The following is a 16,174-nucleotide window of genomic DNA, read 5'->3' on the forward strand; positions in this document are numbered from 1 at the left end:
ACTGGTAGGAGTCTTGCTATTTAAAAAAATATTGTTAAAAAGGTTTAAATGAACATCCTTCTAGATACTAACAAAAATATATCACAATAGTGTTTGTTCAGAACAAGGGGAGTAGTTTGAAACTTTCAGCGCCTTGGGACGTCCTCCCGACGTGAAAGGCGCTCTATAAATTTAATTTTGTTGTTGTTGTAGTTTGTAATTGAGCCCATCAATGTGAGGGTTTACAGTAGTTTGAATTCACTATATGCACAGCACAACCATTCTGAGTTAACGATAGTGTGGACTGGTATTGGTTTCAACTCCTTTACATTTCTATAGTCTAACCAATCCAAATGAATACTGCCTACCATTAAGATTCACTTTTAATAGATTTGCATCATAGAGTCATAGAATTATACAGCACTGAAGGAGGCCATTCAGCCCATCGTGTCTGTGCCAGCTCTTTGAAAAGAGCTATCCAAATCAATCTCATTCCCAGCTTTCTCCCCATAGCCCTGCAAACCCAAATAATTATCAACTCTCTTAAAAGTTGTTATCGAATCGGTTTCCACCACCCTTTCAGGCAATGCATTCCAGATCCGAACAACTCGCTGTGTGAAACAATTTCTCCTCACTGTTTCTTTTAACAACTATTTTAAATCGGTGTCCTCGGGTTACCGACCCACCCACCAGAGGAAATAGTTTCTCCTTGTTCACCCTATTGAATCCCCTCATAATTTTAAAAAGTTCTATTAAGTCTCCTCTTAACCTTCTCTACTCCAAGGAGAATAATCCCACCTTCTGTAGCCTCTCCTGATAACTGAAGTCCTTCCCCATCACATCATTAAACCACCTAAAGCTGTTGTGCAACATTACCTCAGGGTTATGGAATCTGTTTTAGTTTATGTTGCAGAGAACATTCATTGGTAAACAGTAATGAAGGAAGTATGATTATGCAGGTTTTTATAAGTGCATGCTTGAAATTGCCATTTGTGTCTTTTTTGCTTGTGGATACCATATGTTTCCCACTAGCCGGATAAGATAAGATTTTGACCTTTACAAGTGTGCTGTCTGCTTGCTTAACATACTGGTGGCCAAAAGTGTTTGATGCTGAAACTCAATGTTACTTTTTAGCTCTTAGACATCCAAGCATCTCCTCTGAGCCAAATGATCACACTTAGATTGGACTGTTACATTAAAATTTAGGCACATGGGAATGTGTAAGTCCAGAAACAATAATTGTGGTCCTGTCCTAAAATGTGAAATATACAGTATGATAGTCTTACTATTCCCCATCTTTATTAACTCATCTGTTATGTATTAAATCCAAACTGTCTGGTTTGGGTAGATAAATTGTTTGAGATACTTGATATGTATACCTTTTCTACATTCTATTTTTATGAACAGAGCAAAGAATAGACGAGACATTCATATAAAATACAGCTCTCCTTAAATCTAGCTTGAAGAACTGATTTTCCTCTACTATTGGTCAAACATTTGGGCAAATGAATAGTGAGAATATCAGTTTGCTGATTTAAGTGGCTCTGGCAAAAAAATAGTAGTAGTACTTTGAGTTAATACAATAATAATCCTTGTATTTGATATAGCGCCTTATCATGTCTTCTAGATGTCTCAATGCGCTTCACAGAATATACTGTGAAGTGAATTGACTGCATATGTTGTGGGTGAAACATGGCAGTCAATTGCACACAGCAGAGTCCCCCAAACAGTCGTGGAATGAGTGACCAAATTATTATTTTTTTTGAAGGGATTATTATCCCCGGAAAAGCGATCCGCCAATTGACTAACAACTGGGCTCCTACTTACTGCTGGGTAAACAGGCGTGTGGAGTAAGGAAACTTACAAAGAGACAAAGGAAGGAGCGTCAGTCTGCTGCGACTGCATCACAAACTGGGTCATCTTCATCTGTCCCACTTGTAGTAAAACTTGTCTCTTTAGGATTGGTCTGCAAAGCCACCTAATTGCCCACCAAAGACTATGCCAATCATAAAACTCAAATTCCCTTTTTTAAAAAGCGGAGGAACAATCTTATTAGATTTTCGAGGGATTGCCTATTATTGCTCCAAAGTAAAGAGTTACTTTTCTCTTTCTCCGTTTTTTCTCGGAATGTCAGAATTGAGCCAACCCTCTGTGGCGGTCTCAGTAATCCGGTTCCTGAGCCAACCGGATCGGCAGTACTTCATGGCACTGCTGATAACAGCGCAGCCAGCCTGGCTCATCAGCAGGACTTGGAAGGGCAGACCAGTCACTGGGAGCAGGGAGTCCTTTTAACTCTGCAAGCCAAAGCCCTAATGGTTTGGGTGGTCCTAGCTGGACAAGCAATGGAAAAGCTTGCCAGACAGCAAGATCAGCAGCAAGTTATATTGGTTTAGCTGCTTAGACTCCCAACAGCACCTCAACGCACACTCTGGAGACCCCAAGCCTTGGCTCTTGCCAGCTTGTGCCTAATACTTTGCAGAATTATGTAAGCAGGATGCGTCCCTCCAAGGAGAGAGTGCACATTCCATTCCAACAATCTTATCTCTGGGATTTCCAGGCATAGGTGGAATGCATGGAAATCTCAGGCTTGGTTTGACCCGGCTGACCAAAATAAATAAAATAAATTAAAGAAAATATATATATAAAACCTGTTATCTTCATTAATTGAGGCCATTGTGCATATAAAGTCATCAAGTAATATTCACTAACCAAAATTTTCATTAGGAATTATTGTTACGATAGTACCTCTCTCTCTCCCAAAACAAAAAACAATAATAAATTGGTCATTATTATATTATATATCACTCCCTCTCTGCACCTCTGACTATCGCTCGCTCTCTCTCTCTCTCTCTCTCTCTCTCTCTCTCACACACACACTTGCTGACCCCTCTTGCTGACTTTCTAACTCGCTACCCCTAGATTCACTGACTCACTCCTTGATGAATATCTTTGACTCTCTCCCTTCCCATATTTATAACCCTATCAATGTACTTGTAAAAAATTGCTCAGTGAACACTTACTTCACATTGCTTGCTAACAGTTCTACTGGTCTGCTTAAGTCATGTGCCTGTTAATCATGGAACGGTTTTGCTGCCATTGCACTTTGAATCAGAGCTGAATTTGATTAAATTAACACACAGATGCATGATGTTTTACTTTTTTCATTTGAGGAAAAGTTTGTAAGATTAGAAAACCTACACATCAGTTATTGATGCCATCAACATTCAATATAATGTTTGAGATCCTATAGGGTTTGATTTGCTGAACTGTTAATTCAATTTTCATACAAAACCTTGCTTCCAAAACAGTATTTCTCTCTGTGTTTCTCTCACTCGCCCTGAATACCTCTTTTTTCTCATTTGGACTAGTCCTGACTTTCTTTCTCACTCACCCCCTGATTCACTTGATTGAGTGCTTACTCTTCTTTTTCATTTGCACTTATTCATTCTCAATCAATTATCAACATGTATATCAATTATACAAATAATGCGATACAGCCAATGTGCTTGGATGTTTGTTTAAATGTATAAATATGTTGAATGAAATGGAAGATTTGAGCCTTTTGGAATGTTGTTGTGAAGATGGAACATTTTTTCAGTACAAGGTAGCATAACGAAGGTATAATGAACATAGCAAAAATGAGGCCGTTTCACATGACTGTCTCTTGGTGGTTCTGGTATTGCTACCTCTCAATATCACAGTGTGTCCATGGATTTTTTTTTATTTCATCAAGGTCATATCCTGTATGATTGTTGCTTGATTCAGCTTCATAGGCTCTTGCTGTGATGTATTATTATTCATTCACAATACCTAGAAGATTCTCACCATTTAACAGCGTTTGCGACCCTGAAATGATGCACTGCTTCTGTTTTCCATGCACAGTTCTTCTGCAGCATGGAGCTGATCCCAACATTCGGAATACAGATGGGAAGACTGCTCAAGACTTAGCTGATCCTTCTGCAAAAGCTGTGCTTACAGGTAAAACTGGTTTGATGTTAACTATCTTTTTTGCTGAATTATTTATTCTTCTGTCTTTCTCCCTCACAGAAACAACAATTATACTGCTTGATTATATTACTGAATGAAATGTGCAACTATATATCCAATTGGTTATTAATTGCTATGCTGCATTTACATTTCCTTTCCAATTACTAGAGGTAGGCCAGCTTTTCCCACTAGCTGATGACTTGGTAAATTCTAAAGCATTTGTGGTGATGGTTTTAGCAATTGCTGTGACAGGAATCTGCTGCTACTGGATGCAAAATAACTTGCTTTGAGCACTCAGTACCACCTGCTTCCCTGTGCTTTGGAATAAACTGTGAAATGTCATTATAGTTGTTTCAAAAATGGATTATGGATTAGTGATCTCATCAATCATAGAACTGTTGTTAAGGTTGGTTCAATTGACCATGTCAAACAGTACTTTTGAAAACTTTTTGTTATTGTGTTAAACATTGACCTCTGTATAATGTAATTTTCAATGTACAAGCAATTAATGATCTTTGATGGTTTGTAGTGTACAGATTACTAGACATTTACAGCACAGAAGGAGACTTTTTTTTTTGGTCAGCTGGGTGTCCATCACCATGCTTAAGAGTATCCAGACAAACAGAGTTCCATGCATCCCGCCTGTGCATAGAAATTTCAGAGTTTTTTTGGAATGGAATGCACACTCTTTTGTTGGAGGGACGCATCCTGCTTACCTAAATGCAGAAAGTATTAGCTACAGGTTGGCAAGAGCCAAGGCTTGGGAACCCCAGGGTGGACGTTGGGTACTGGATGTACGAAGGTTTGTTCATTAACTTGGTCTCCAGGTAAAGCCTTCCAGCAGCTGTCGCCTTAAACCCGAATTTCCTCATCAGCTATCTGGCGGACATCGGCCTTCAGCGTGGTGGGGGGAATGTTTACACTACAGCTTGTGACATGCCAGCCACCTTGATGTTCTCAATGCTACGTTCTTGGCTTACTCAGCACGAGCTGATTAATCCAGGTCCTCATGTGAGGGGCCTTTGGCGAATAGACGTGTCCACTGTGAAGCTGACTCTGCCTCCAGGATGCTTAGTGACAGGTCAGTGTTGGCCGGAGCCCTCCCTCCCTGCAGTTGCTTCCTATGTTTCCTACAAATTCACCTCACTGCTTGATCCTGAACTTTGCAAATGGACCAGAGGAAACCCCAGGAGCTCAGAACCATAAAGGAGGACTGTTTGCACACTGGTCTTATGTGCCACAAGTATTGAGATCTTGCTGTCCTTGAAGTGCGATGAGTGCCCCTCCCTTCCACAACTTATCATCGTGGTCCTTCAGAATAGTGACCTGGCAAAGGTTGGTGTCTTCCACAACCTTGAGGTGCCGATAAGAATCAACAAGTGGACATTCGACCCATCATTTCTGCAGTTCAAGGTATTAATTCAATCCCACTATCTTAGCCTTATCCCCATACCCCTTCAAGCCTCTATCGTTCACATACATAATGTTATACTTTTTCAGCTGCTTAGAACTTCCATGTTAGTGAGTAACAGTTTCAGGGCACTATTTTCCAAAATAAACTGCTGAGGTTTTGCTCCTCCTGATGGTATCATTGGAGGTCTTGGGACCTGCTGATGTAGGTGGGCATCACAGGCAAGCAGGGCTGGCTCCTTCTGTGGTGAGAATTATTTGAATGGAAGCATACGCTGCCAGGTTAGCATTTCCATCTACTTGAATGGGCCTGTGAAATGGCGAAATACCAGTGTTTGTATTTGAGATTGGGCACGTGCAGGTTTTCTGTTCTAGCTGCTGTGCAATTTACCACATTGTACAAACAGCAATTTCCAGAGCACTAACAACAACAACAAGATTCCATTTATTGAGCGCCTTTCATGTCGGGAGGACGTCCCAAGGCGCTGTAAGCCTTACTAAGTAAGCCTTGAGCATTTCAATGTAATTCTGAGCCATTACACATTTTTTTTGCTGATCTACATATACAAATATATACTCAAATTTTTAATGTACAAGCAATTACAGTTGAATGTGAACAAGACAGGCCCTCCTGATTGGCTCGCGCCAGTGCCTCTGCACCTCAAGCTCTGGCAGCATCAACCTCCATGGTTACACACTACAACTCACCGCCAGTCAGGAACCCAGGTGTCTTGTTTGACCCTCAACTGTCTTTTCTTCCCCACATCCAAGCCATGACCCACTCTGCCTTCCCTCACCTCCGTAACATCGACCGACTCCGCCACTACTTCACCCTCAGGACGCTGAAATTCTTGTTCATGCCTTCATCACTTCCAGGCTTGACTGCGAACATCCTGCTTGTCGGCCTTCCCAACTCCTCCCTCCACAGGCTGCAGATGATCCAGAACTCTGCAGCCCGTGTCCTCTCCCGCACCAAACTCCGTGACCCCATTTCCCCCATTCTCGCCCGACTCCATTGGCTCCCTATCCTTCAGAGGATCCAGTTCAAGATCCTGGTCCTCACCTACAAAGCCCTCCGTGGCCTCTGCGACCTCCTAACCCCCTACCAACCCATCCGTTTCCTCCTTTCAGCCGGCTATGCCTGCTCCACGTCCCCTGATTCATCCGCCTCACCATTGGCAGGAGAGCCTTCAGCCACTCTGCCCCCAAACTCTGGAATTCCATCCCCCATTCACTCCGCCTCGCCCCTTCCTTAGCCTCTTTCAAGTCCCACCTCAAGACCCTCCTCTTCGACCATGCCATCGACCACCCTCCTTCCCTTTCCCTCTCTTCTCCCCCCACCTGACCCCAGCTCGGGTCTGAAATGAGGCACCCTGTCCAGCACTTTGGAACGTTCTCCCGACGTGAAAGATGCTATGCAAATGTAATCTTGTTGTTGTAGGCACGAATATTAATTCAAGCATAATTCTACATTACATTTTTATTTCTAATTTTATTAGTCTGTGACCATTGTTCATCTGGCAGCTTAGGTAGGAAATGTTGGCTGACCACTTGACTGTAGAGGGTGTTGCAGCTGAGTCTGACTTCTTCACACAAACACAGACATGCACATGGCGTGGGCGGGCGTGAGCTGGCAGTCGTGGGTGGGCGCATGCTGGCGGGCATGGGCGGGTGTGCGCTAACACAGACAGACACACACGGAACCAGCTACAGAGCCTCACACCTAGATTAATGCTGCTTTTAACACCTGGCTGGTTTTCCCATTTCAAACCCAAAGCCAATTTAGCCTCCCCATGCACCTCTGGCTGAACCCTCTGGCTGCCTTCATTTCATTTATAATGTGATGCTTTTTGTCTGGAATAGCAACTTAATCTAGTAATAAACATCTGTTAAGTAACTAAATTGATGTCAGTTTGGCTCTATTAGTAGCAATTTTCCCTCTGGATCAAAGAAGATTGATTTCCAACTTCACCAAGATTATACTACAGCTGTTGCATATTGCTTTGAGGCTAAATTGGCAATTGGATATTGACAATGAGAAGCGAGCAGGAAGCATTGAAAGGATTGTGGGAAAGTGACTGGGGGACAGAGTGTTGGAGAGAGTGGAAGTGTAAGGATGAAATGAAGTATTGAACCTAAACTGAGTTGTGGATTGATAAGCTCCACAGGCTTGATATATGGGGCAAAACGTGAAGCGTTGCCTCTGCTGCTTTTCCACAACCTCCAAAATTCTAGAGACACCTTTAAAAAAATATTTTTGTCTCAATTTTTTTCTTGCATTCTCTGCTGCTCAAATAATGGAGGCCCAGAGATGTGCCTGAAGATCTGGTACTTTTCTTCCTGGTGTTTTTCACACTTCTCTCATTAGCAGAGGTAACAAAGAATTCCCAAATTGCGAACCCTGCGCAGGTGGTCATCAAGACATCTGCGCATGTGCATGCCAGTCCATCCTGGTAGATTTTCACAACTCAGGTTTCCTTTGTGTGGAGACAACAGATGAGCTGGCTCCAAGTCAAGGAAAAGTCTATTTTGGTACTACTAGTTGCTTCCTAAGTCGTGGGACAAATTCATAATCTTAAATGTGAATGTAAAAAAGATTATGGAGAGTGAAAGAATGAATGAAAAGATAATGATAGGAGACTAAGGGATAGGTGTGTGTAATTGAATAAGGGGCAAGACCGTGACAAAAATGTGAATGGGTGAGTATGAGAGACAAAACACAAAGTTTGTGAGATTCAATCAGACATACGGAAGTAAAAGGCAGACAAAGGGAAATTAACTCAGTTCTAGGGAAAGGGGGAAATAAGTGCCATTGAATGTGACCGCGCACTTCCATACTCCCTGCTTAGTGTCCAGCACTCTCTTTACAAAACTCTGTGCCACTGTACGTGAAGGGAGTTTCAGAAATTGCAGTTGTTCAGATGGAAAAGACCAAGTAAATATGACAAATCGTGAGGGAAAACATTCAGAGACTGACAGACAAGAAAGAGGCTGTCAGTTACGCTCACCAAGCCAGTGACAGAACAAACCCACAGGTAGAGTGGATCGGGTTGGAGAGGAAGTCAGAAATGGGTAATGATGGAGAGTAAACCACAAAGGAAGTTGGTGACGATCGGAGACTCATTCCTGAAGTATACCTATGATTGCAATCAACAGATTGTTAATGGATAGGGCCTCCTCCCTACTGTCCATCCTGGGTGGGGCCAATTTACTGTTTAAACAATATTTGTCACGTGACAGCCCAGCTTCTCTCTGGATCTCACCCCAAGGCCCCACTGTTGAGATTGTTTGTGTGTGTCTCTCCTGTGTGTGTGTGTATATGTGTCTTCTCTGTCTGTGAGTGTGTCGCTGAGTCTGCGTTTCTCTCTGTCTGAGTGTCTCTGTGCCTGTGAGTATCTCTCGTGTGTCAGTGATTGTGTGTGTCTCTCTCTGTGTCCGTGAGTGTGTCTCTCTGTGAGTGTGTTTCTCTGTGAATGTGTCTCTCTGTGTCTGAATGTTTGTGTCTCTCTCTGAATCTGAGTATGCCTAGCTTTGTGTGTGTGTGTCAGAGTGTATCTCTCTCTGTGTCTGTGTGCGATGGCGGTCCCGAGAGGCAGGAGATGGTGACCTTGGGTGTTTGGCAGATCGCCAGGCTTTCAAATATAGTGCAGAGTGGAAACGGACCATTTGGTTCTTTGGGCCTGGTCTCTTTTCGAATAGTGCCCTAAGATTTTTAACATTCATCACAACTTGTAGTTCATTTGATTGTCTTATCTGAAGGATAGCACTTCTGGCAACACAGGACTTTGTCAGGCTACACTGACTATAAACCGAGTCCTGACTTGGGACCTTCTGACTCGGAATTGAGAGCGCTACGAACTGAGCCAGGTTGAACCATAGGCCCCTTCTTGCACTCCACAGTTTCAATGGTGGTTTGACTGTGTAAATAGAGCACTGCTGCTCCGACTGGTTGCCTGTCCTGGATAAGCTCTAACCTTCTCTGGTTGAATGTCAACAGAAGACTCTTCTCATCTTGGGCAATGACAGCATCAGTCCACATGGATGCACGCCCCACCTCACGGAGCGAGTTCGACTCTGGACCGTTATTTAAATCCCACATCCGTGCTCTGACCCACTCAGCTTTTCTGCATCTCCGTAATATTGCCCGCCTTTACCACAACGTTTTCTCTCATGCCACTGAGGCCAAAATCCGAGTTTATCGCCTACACATAAAGTCGGTTAATTTCATAGTAAATCCTGTGAAGTGCTTTGAGACCACCTTCCGACACGATAAGGCATTATACCAAATACAAGGATGAGGATTATTATTGTTACGTTCAAACATTTCCTCAAATAAAATTGGTCACTCACTTAATGATATTGCCATGTGTAAATTGGCTGCCAGGTTCGTCAACAAAAACACCAAGTTCCTCCACTTTATAGTGTATCTTGTGAAACATTTTGTGAAGTCCTCCAAATGGTGAAAGGCGCTATGCCAAATGTAAGGATTATTATTATTATTGAACCAAAACATTAATGTTACTTCTCTCTTCAGGTGTTAAAATGTTTCATTACCCAATAGGGTGTAACTTTTCAGTATTTTTTCTCTTCCTGTTTTTTTTCAATCAACACTAACATGATTTTTTTTTTGCAATCATGCAGGTGAATACAAGAAAGATGAACTCCTTGAAGCAGCTAGGTATGTGGTACATTTCTGCACAATGTATGATAAAAACTATGGCAGAATTGGATTTTAATGTTTGTGATGCTTGGTTTCACTGGTTATATCTGTTTTTTCAGTCCAATAGAAAAATGAACGAAGGCAATAATATGTTCTCTTTTTTCCCCATTTTTTAGTTCTAGCCTGAAAAGTGATGATCTGTAAATTACATGTGTGAGTACAGTAGAACCTCACTAATCCGATCACTCAAGGAACTGGGTAAAAGTGACCTTGGTGAGGTGACCTGATTACTGAACAGGTCGGGTGATTCAGGTCACTGATGTAATGTTAATGGCATTGGTAATGAGAAAAAGGTGATGAACATTCAACAATCATACTTTGCAATCTCATTAAAATAAAGGCATTGTCGCATTTAAAACAAAAGCTGTCATGTATTCAGTTTACCTTTTGAGAATGCATCCAAATTGTGTTCTGGCAATGCCATAGATCACAGCTAACTGTGACTGTTGCGCTTGCTGTTTTTGATTAAGTCCATTCTCTCACACAAGGACAGCTCCTTCCATGGTGGCGTGTCTACAACACTTGTCAACAGTCACTTAATCAAAACAAACAATGTTCACACAAACCATGTGCTCTGAATACAGCACTTACCAAGAATTGGCCGCAGGAGCTCAGGTTAGGCCGCGGGCGCCGGGTAAAGTAGATTTTCAGCTCGCGCCGCTTCCGCAATCCCAACACTCCCCGCGCCATGTATCCACGACCAGAGCCCAATCCATCCACAGTACCAGCGTCGAGGATACAGCGTGAGAAGCCCGAGGCCTAACGCACTCTGTACAGATTAGTAGCGGAGGAGGGTGTTTGTACTGTGTTTGAAGCAGAAGAGGGAGCTGTAGTGGCCACAATCAATGACCGTTGTCCTGAATAGTGAGATCTCTGGTTTACTGAAGCAGACAGACTATCTTTTAATATTGACAATGAAAGAGACTGAAAATGTGCGCACAATTGTGAGGTGGCTGGACTACTGAGGTGACTGCAAACCGGCTGTAGTTATGGTCACATGTTTCAGCTGTATTTGTTTTTCTGTTCATAATGCATTACTTTCACATTTCCTGATGTTTAATATACCAGCTGAGCACTAATTAGAACATTTACCATGCGATGCATGATCCTTTGTGAGACGGCTGAAGGGTTTAATGGTGATTATTTATGTGGGGGGAGAGAGAAGATTTTGAAAAGTTCCAAGACTCAGGTGTATATGGCAGTGCTCAAATTGTGTCCGGTGTTTAGAACTTTAGAACTATTGTAAGTGGAGTAGATTTGCCGATAACCCAATTTTTATACTTTATCTTCTTGCTCGCCAAATGCAAATGCAAGGAAGACGGACTGTTTTAGTATAACACAAGACTCCATGTGAAATGTGTGAAATATGAAATGAGAGGAGGTGGAAGAGAGGAGATGTAAAGCTTGGAGTAAATGCTATTTCCCCCTGTCATGCGCTTTCTGGTTTTTCTCCCCCCCCCCCCACCCTTTTTCTGGTATAAATCTTCCTAGTATTGTTTTTCACTAAGAAAACTGGCTGAAAATCTGCTTGTGGGGGAAACCACCAGTGCTGTCTGTCTTGTCAGCTTTTCAGATGCATATGGTAATAATCCAGAGGGTTTCCAACAGGGTGTGAAGGGTGCAAAATGCCACTGATGACTCGTTCCAGTACTCATATTTCTTACCCGGTGTCTCTCCAAAGTGCTGCAAGATGTTATCCTATGTGAAAGGTGCTATATGAGTGCATGATGTTAATAGTTAAGATACAAAAGCTAGGAGCTAAGGTCCATCGTACAATTCACCTTCTAGATTGAAACTCAAAATGAGCAAAAGCTAACCATCACTTCCAGAAACAGAACTGTTTCCCAAAAGCTGTGGGAAATCTGTGACCTGCTGAGTAACCCCATTGCATTTTTGTGCTTCACTGTGTAATGTGAGCATACATGGGAAAAGGGAAAAAAGGAGAGAAGTTAGTAGCTTAGTGGTTAGCGGGCTTGTCTCGCAACCGAGAGGACCCATGTTCGAATCCTAGATAGGTGAACCTTAGGCAAATTTCCTTACTCCACATGCCTCTGGTTAACTAGCAGTAAGTAGGATCCAGATTGTTAATTGATTGGCAGATTGTTTTCCGGTAGCAATAATCCCTCAAAAAATAAGGCTTAGTGATTAGGGCACCTTGTAAGCGAGAGGACCTGGGTTTGATTCTTGGGCAGGGCAAAACATTGGGCAAATTTTCCTACTCTACACAACTCTGGTTACCCACCAGTAATTAGGAGCCCGGTTGTCAGCCGATTGGCGGATCGCTTTTACAGAGGGAATAATCGCTTCAAAAATAAATAAATAATAATTTGGTCATTCAATACATGGCTGTTTTGCACAGTTGTTGTGCACAATTGGCTGCTGCTTTTAGCCCACAAATTACAAGGTCAATTTACATTACAATATATTCTGTGAAGTGCTTTGAGACATCGCAACAAAATAATAAAGTGCTATATCAAATGCATGGATTATTATTATCATAACAGCAAAAAAAACTACCAAGCCAGAAAATAAGATGCTATTTTTCCCTTAGCAGTTGTTGCTACTGTTTTGCTGTGGGTAGTTCTGGTGGAAATATTCCCTGCTAACTATTGCATTTTTCTTTGGGGGTGCAGACATCTAAATTAAAATGTTACTTTTCACTCAATTGATGTATTTGGCTGCATGTGAAGTTTGTTAACAGGTATAACTAACCAAATGGCTGCCGTGGTTTGCCCACAAAATACAGTCAATCCACTTTACAATATATTCTGTGAAGCGCTTTGAGTTATCTCAATGACGTGATCAGGCGCCACATCAAATGCAACTTATTATTAATATGTTATGATTCTGGAAGGGAAACGCAAAAATGTGGCTTATGCAGCCCGCGAACGTTTCTCAAATGGGGCATCCAGCCAAAAGGTTGGACCACCCTGACATAATTGATCTGATAATGCAATACATTTTGAGCACGTACATGTAGGACTTTTTGGATAGTTTTATCTTGAATCAACTGTTGCCAAATACCAGGAGTTGAGGCCAGGAGTTGTGCCTGTATATAAGGCAACTTTCTTCACAGTTTTGTTTTTCTTTCTGTTCTGGTACCTTTATTTAAATAGTGACATTTGATATTTAGATAATGGCAATCACAGAATCTCTGTGCATGCAGGAACTGTGCTACGTCATCCTGTTGCTTAGCAATGACATTATGTGGAAAGGAAAGTTGAGACTGACGAATATACAACTGATCCTTCAAACAAAGAGGTTCAACTGTAGTGATTCAAGCAAACGTGAAAAGCGCTATATCAAATGCAAGGATTATTATTATTAAGTTGGTACTTTTCCTTGCCATCAACCCACAACAGTTGCAGATCTGTTGTAGAAAAATGGTATTCATACCATAGAGAAATCAGTAAACTGGCACTATTAGTACAGTGCTATAGACAATTATTTGAGACAGTGAAGGTAACTGGTGCATTGATTGTAGAGCTCACATTTATGCGATAAGTGGTGTTCTGAGCTTAAGGTATATGTTGGATTAGGACAAATAGGGCTTTGTTCTCCATCGGGCATGTTTTATACATATAACAGTGAGAGATTGATTTTAACCCTGAGTGCCCAAAAAAGAATAATATTAATTTTTAAGCCCTCACCAAACGAAATGGTCAGGAATTGAATAGACACTATAGCCAGTTAAGGTCAAGGCCTCAAATTTTTCATTCTTAATTGGGAGCTGTGACTTGTGTTCTTGTGGAAGCACTGGGAGCAATATTTGGATTCTGGAAAAAATAACAGTATCATTGGCATTATTTTCCTCTTCATTCTACTTGGGTTTGTGCCTGCAACTTTCTGTTCCCACACTCACTTCTGAGTCTCCCTATTGCATTGTTTATTGGCTACGGTAAGTAGGAGCGGAGGCTCTCACAGTTCTCAGCAGCATTTTTCTGTGAGAGCTGGAATGAGCAATAGTTACAAATTTTGAGGGAAGACTATAATGGACATCAAACATGAAAGGGGAATTCTGAATCAGAAATGCAATGTGGTTAGGACTTGAATGCTGATTGGGTCAGAAGAAGGTGCTAAGATCTGATTCAAGCTGGGTGTAATATTGAATAAATCATCACAGTTAAAGAAACAAAAGCTAACAAGGAAAAAATGGCTTGCTGTCCTGACTGCTTTGCCACCGTCCTTTAAATTTCACAAAACTTGACTGTATATTTTGTGGCGAAACACGGCAGACAATTGCGCACAGCAGTGTAATAATTCCTTCAAAAAAAAATTGGTCACTCAATCCACAACTGTTTGTCGGACCCTGCTGTGCTCAATTGGCTGTTGCGTTTCGCCCACAAAATATAGTCAATTCACTTTACAGTACATTCTGTGAAGGCCTTTGAGACGTTTTGAAGTCTTGATAAGGCGTTATATCAAATTCAAGGATTATTATTTTAAACCTTAACAGATGGCTTATCAGTCTCATTTCTTTAAAATAGCTTTAAAAACTAAATTTTGTATTGCTGTTTCCGTAGTCTTTACTATCAATTTGTTTTATCTCCAGGAGTGGTAATGAAGAAAAACTCATGGCATTGCTTACTCCACTAAACGTGAACTGTCATGCAAGTGATGGAAGAAAGGTAAGAATATGCATGTTTTTCAGCTATAATTACTTAAAACTGAAATGCAAGGGAAGAAAGCAAATGCAAATCTTAATTAATGGTTGACTCGTTATTTAAATTAAAAGTTTGTTCTGCTATTTGATCAGGCTTTTAACAACATGTAGATCTATTGTAGAAAAATAGCATTCATGCCCTGGAGAAATCAGTAAACTGGCACTGTTAGTACTGTGCTTTAGGCAATTATTTGAGTAAATTGTCAAAAATGCTTTTCCTTTCTCCCTCAAAAAGAGGGATGGACTATTTCAATTTAGTAATGATTCGCTATCCTTACAATAAACATCTCTGCTACTTACAGTAAGAAGATTTACATCAAACAACATAATCCATTCTGAGCATTTTGAAAATTGATTTATCACATGACATACAAAAGTCTAAATGTCACTTCTTGAAAAAATGATGATTTGCATGAGGTTCATTTAGAGTAGTGCATTATTGACATGTCAATTTCTAAGATGAATATCCTAACCACCATTCATTGTTAGAAAAAGCTCCATCTATGATAGATGAAGATTAGGAATACAAATGAAGATCCAATCCCACTAAGTTCCATTATTGATAGTAGCATTGATGTTGGCTGTGGATACAGTACCCCAGATTGCCCTGTCTGAGGAATATGAAAAAGCAAGGGGAGAGAGAAAAGACTATTTAGCCTATCACCCTTGCTCTTTCCACAGACTGACCATTATCGGGGCCTAGCTAGGTCATGTGAGACAGTGTCCTGCAGAAATACTCCCAGATCCTAAAGCAAAACTGCAGAATGTTTAGCCATATGAATACCTTCCTACCCTTTGACCATTTATTTCACTAATCTCTATCATTACGTCCAATGATGTATTTGAGCATCTTAGTTTATACTATTCATTTAACTTCTTATTTTTTAAATTGTTGATTAAAACTACATTTTTCAAGTAAAGTCTAGGGTGAAAGGAGAGTATTGATTAATTTCTAATCTCAAGAATCTTTTCATTTTTAATTTATCCTCTGGTTCTGTGGTGACTGTCCAGTTAAATAGCCTACTTACATCTACATCATCTATGCCTACAAACCCCTCAATCATTTCTCCAATGACTAGTTGATCTCTGCTAGTTTCTAATCAGGAATTAGTACCCTCATTACTATGATCATCCTTGTCTCTTTTCCAATGCATTAAGGTCCCTTCCAACGGTTTACATGCATTATTCCAAATATAACCTGACCAGTAATCTATAAAACATTGGATTTGCATATTAATGCCCTTGAGATATACTCTCATTGATTTTGTTGGTGATGACTTCATGATGACTCAACATTTTGAGTGATTGATCAATAACTACATCCATAGTTTCCTTTTTCTTCTCCTTTTACCTAAAGCACTTAATTATAGCACATATTTGATGATTACTGTTTCAAAATAATATGTATTACTTTA

At 41.0% G+C, this 16,174-nt stretch overlaps 1 protein-coding gene across 1 annotated transcript in view; it reads left to right on the forward strand.

Annotated features, from left to right (window-relative positions):
* The window catches only part of LOC103177658 (poly [ADP-ribose] polymerase tankyrase-1), an 81,573-nt gene that overhangs the window by 14,168 nt on the left and 51,231 nt on the right, over positions 1-16,174 (forward strand). The window contains exons 3-5 of the mRNA XM_042344781.1: positions 3,862-3,957; positions 10,018-10,054; positions 14,649-14,724. Coding sequence (XP_042200715.1) covers positions 3,862-3,957; positions 10,018-10,054; positions 14,649-14,724 — 209 coding nt within the window. The remainder of the gene's footprint in view (positions 1-3,861; positions 3,958-10,017; positions 10,055-14,648; positions 14,725-16,174) is intronic.

The sequence above is a fragment of the Callorhinchus milii genome, unplaced genomic scaffold (assembly GCF_018977255.1).
Source record: "Callorhinchus milii isolate IMCB2004 unplaced genomic scaffold, IMCB_Cmil_1.0 Scaffold1, whole genome shotgun sequence".
Classification (NCBI taxonomy): Eukaryota; Metazoa; Chordata; class Chondrichthyes; order Chimaeriformes; family Callorhinchidae; genus Callorhinchus; species Callorhinchus milii.